At 41.6% G+C, this 3,016-nt stretch overlaps 1 protein-coding gene across 1 annotated transcript in view; it reads left to right on the top strand.

Moving 5' to 3' along the window:
* Positions 1 to 3,016, top strand: part of LOC106876794 (cleavage and polyadenylation specificity factor subunit 3) — a 19,303-nt gene that overhangs the window by 11,402 nt on the left and 4,885 nt on the right. The window contains exons 10-12 of the mRNA XM_014925504.2: positions 467 to 613; positions 1,671 to 1,823; positions 2,554 to 2,662. Of these exons, the coding sequence (XP_014780990.1) occupies positions 467 to 613; positions 1,671 to 1,823; positions 2,554 to 2,662 (409 nt within the window). The remainder of the gene's footprint in view (positions 1 to 466; positions 614 to 1,670; positions 1,824 to 2,553; positions 2,663 to 3,016) is intronic.

Raw genomic sequence — 3,016 nt, 5'->3', positions numbered from 1 at the left:
TATATATATATATATATATATTCACACTCTTTATTCATGTTTTCTAAATAAATATTGACTGTGACTAAGTAGACATAGCCACGCCCAGTGAGATATATAAACACCTTTTATTCGTGTTCTCCTTCTTGGCATGTCCAGTCAGAAGAAGCTACAGTGGTGTCCATGACTGACCAGAGAGACATACCCACAGAGGCCTCAGATAATCTTGCTGCCCTGCCCACAGGGACATGTATACACCCCTCTTTCTGTCATCTCTATTCCAGTTCACGATGTCTGATTGGACACACATACACATACAAATCCACAGCTACACTCAGACACGCCCACATCCCTCATTCTATCATCCTCTCTGTTCCTCTACGTACTGTCCAAAACCAAATGAAAGAGCGACTATGATTGGTCACCTACATATCCACGCCCACATACGTATGACCACACCCACCCTTCTGTTTTTCTTATTTTACAGCATGTCCTGTCTGAACCAGACGAGATTGTGACCATGACAGGCCAGAAATTACCATTGAAATGCTCTGTTGACTACATCTCCTTCTCCGCTCACACTGACTACCAGCAGACTAGTGAATTCCTGCGAGCTCTCAAGCCTCCACATGTTGTAAGTATTGTTACTGCTCATCATTTAACGTCCGCCTTCCATGCTGGCATGGGTTGGACGATTTGACTGAGGACTGGTGAAACCAGATGGCTGCACCAGGTTCCAATCTGATCTGGCAGAGTTTCTACAGCTGTATGCCCTTCCTAACGCCAACCACTCCGAGAGTGAAGTTTATTTATATATATATATATATATATATCATCATCGTTTAACGTCCGCTTTCCATGCTGGCATGGGTTGGACGATTTGACTGAGGACTGGTGAAACCAGATGGCTACATCAGGTTCCAATCTGATCTGGCAGGGTTTCTACAGCTGGATGCCCTTCCTAACGCCAACCACTCCGAGAGTGTAGTGGGTGCTTTTACATGCGACTGGCATTAGGGCCAGTCTGGCCCTACTGGCAATGGCCATGCTCAAAATGATGCTTTTTATGTGCCAGTCCAGCGGCACTGGCAACAACCTCGCTCTTTATTATTATTATTATTATTATTATTATTATTATTATTATTATTTAGTAGTTTTATTTTTATAACGTACTTTCACTTCACTACCGAGCGCAGCTCTGTGTGCCTTGGGTATGTGCTGTGGTTTGCTGTGATGCTCTTATGGTTACTGTATTGAAAGTGTTTTGTGTAGGAAAAATTATTTTTAATTTATTATTATTATTATTATTATTATTAAGGTGAGATGGCAGAATCGTTAGCACACCAGGCAAAATGCTTAGAAGTATTCCGTCTGTTTTTACATTCTGAGTTCAAATTCTGCCAAGGTCGACTTTACCTTTCACCCTTTTCGGGGTTGAGGAAATAAATACCAGTGAAGCACTGGGGTCGATACAATCAACTATTCCCCTTTCCTCCGAATTTCAGACCTTGTGCCTATAGTAGAAAAGATTATTACTGTTATTACCTTATTTGTAGTAGTAGTAGTAGTAGTAGTAGTAGTTGTAGTAGTTGTTGTAGTAGTAGTAGTAGTAGTAGTAGTAGTGGCATTGATCATCATTGTTGTAATTACTGAGGTCATGATTTCTTTCTTATTTTTCTCCGTTAACCAAGGTTCTCGTCCATGGGGAACAGAATGAAATGAGTCGCCTGCGTGCAGCCCTCATCCGAGAGTACGAGGATGATGAAAACTACCAGATGCTCGTAAACAACCCGAGGAACACAGTTGCCGTGGAACTCCACTTCCGAGGAGAGAAAATGGCAAAGGTTTTGTACAAATAATGCTTTTTTTTATCTCTCTTTAAAAACAGAGAAAATAGAAAGTTTCTGACAATGTGGACAGTTTTATAAAACCTTTATATTACAGACGCAAAGGCCCCTCTTCAGAGGTTTCAATGGCGTATGTGTTCCCCAGCTGGACGGGACGCCAGTCCATCGCAGCATTACTCATTTTCGCCAGCTGAGTGGACTGGAGCAATGTGAAATGAAGTGTTTTGCTCAAGAACACAACGCGTTGCCCGGTCCAGGGATCGAAACCACAATCTTATGATCATGATGCTGACACCCTAACCACTAAGCCACACGCCTCCACAGTGATAGTATATAATTTACATATAAAGAAGTGTATATACAGTCATATATTGTCTGTATGTGAAGTGCGTATATAAATATATATATCGTTGTACCTGTTATTCAAAAGCACCAAACTTGTCACATTCTGTGTCATGCTAAACCTCCCTGAGAACTGCATTAAAGTCACATATGTCTGTGGAGTACTCAGCCACTTGCATGTTAATTTCACAAACAGGCTGTTCCATTGGTCAGATGAACTGGAATATTAGTTGTTACAACCGACAGGTATATATACCTGCACCTAGAACATTTTTCTGCTTTTTTTGTTTTTGTTTTTGTTTGTTGATATGCATTTTACCATTCTTTTTTTTTTCTTCCCTATGATGTGTGGTGCTGTGCATGCATCTCCTGTTAACTCTCACAGGTCGTCGGTGTGTTGGCAGCAGAGAAACCGGAACAGAACCACAAAATTGCAGGAATTCTTGTGAAACGAAACTTCAACTACCACATAATGTCTCCTGTGGACTTACCAAGTGAGTAGACAGACCTATGTACACTGACCCCCACCCTCTTCACGTGTGTGTGTATTTATATATACTCTTTTACTCGTTACAGTCATTTGACTGCGGCCATGCTGGAGCACCGCCTTTAGTCGAGCTAATCGACCCCAGGACTTATTCTTTGTAAGCCTAGTACTTATTCTATCGGTCTCTTTTGCCGAACCGCTAAGTTACGGGTACATAACCACACCAGCATCGGTTATCAAGCGATGTTGGGGGGACAAACACAAACATATACGCACACATACAAATATATATATATACATATATACGACGGGCTTCTTTCAGTTTCCGTCTACCAAATCCACTCACAAGGCTTTGGTCGTG

This window comes from Octopus bimaculoides, chromosome 29, assembly GCF_001194135.2.
Source record: "Octopus bimaculoides isolate UCB-OBI-ISO-001 chromosome 29, ASM119413v2, whole genome shotgun sequence".
In the NCBI taxonomy this organism is placed as follows: domain Eukaryota; kingdom Metazoa; phylum Mollusca; class Cephalopoda; order Octopoda; family Octopodidae; genus Octopus; species Octopus bimaculoides.
Note: the sequence above shows the minus strand (reverse complement) of the source record. Positions and strands in the feature narration are given on the sequence as shown.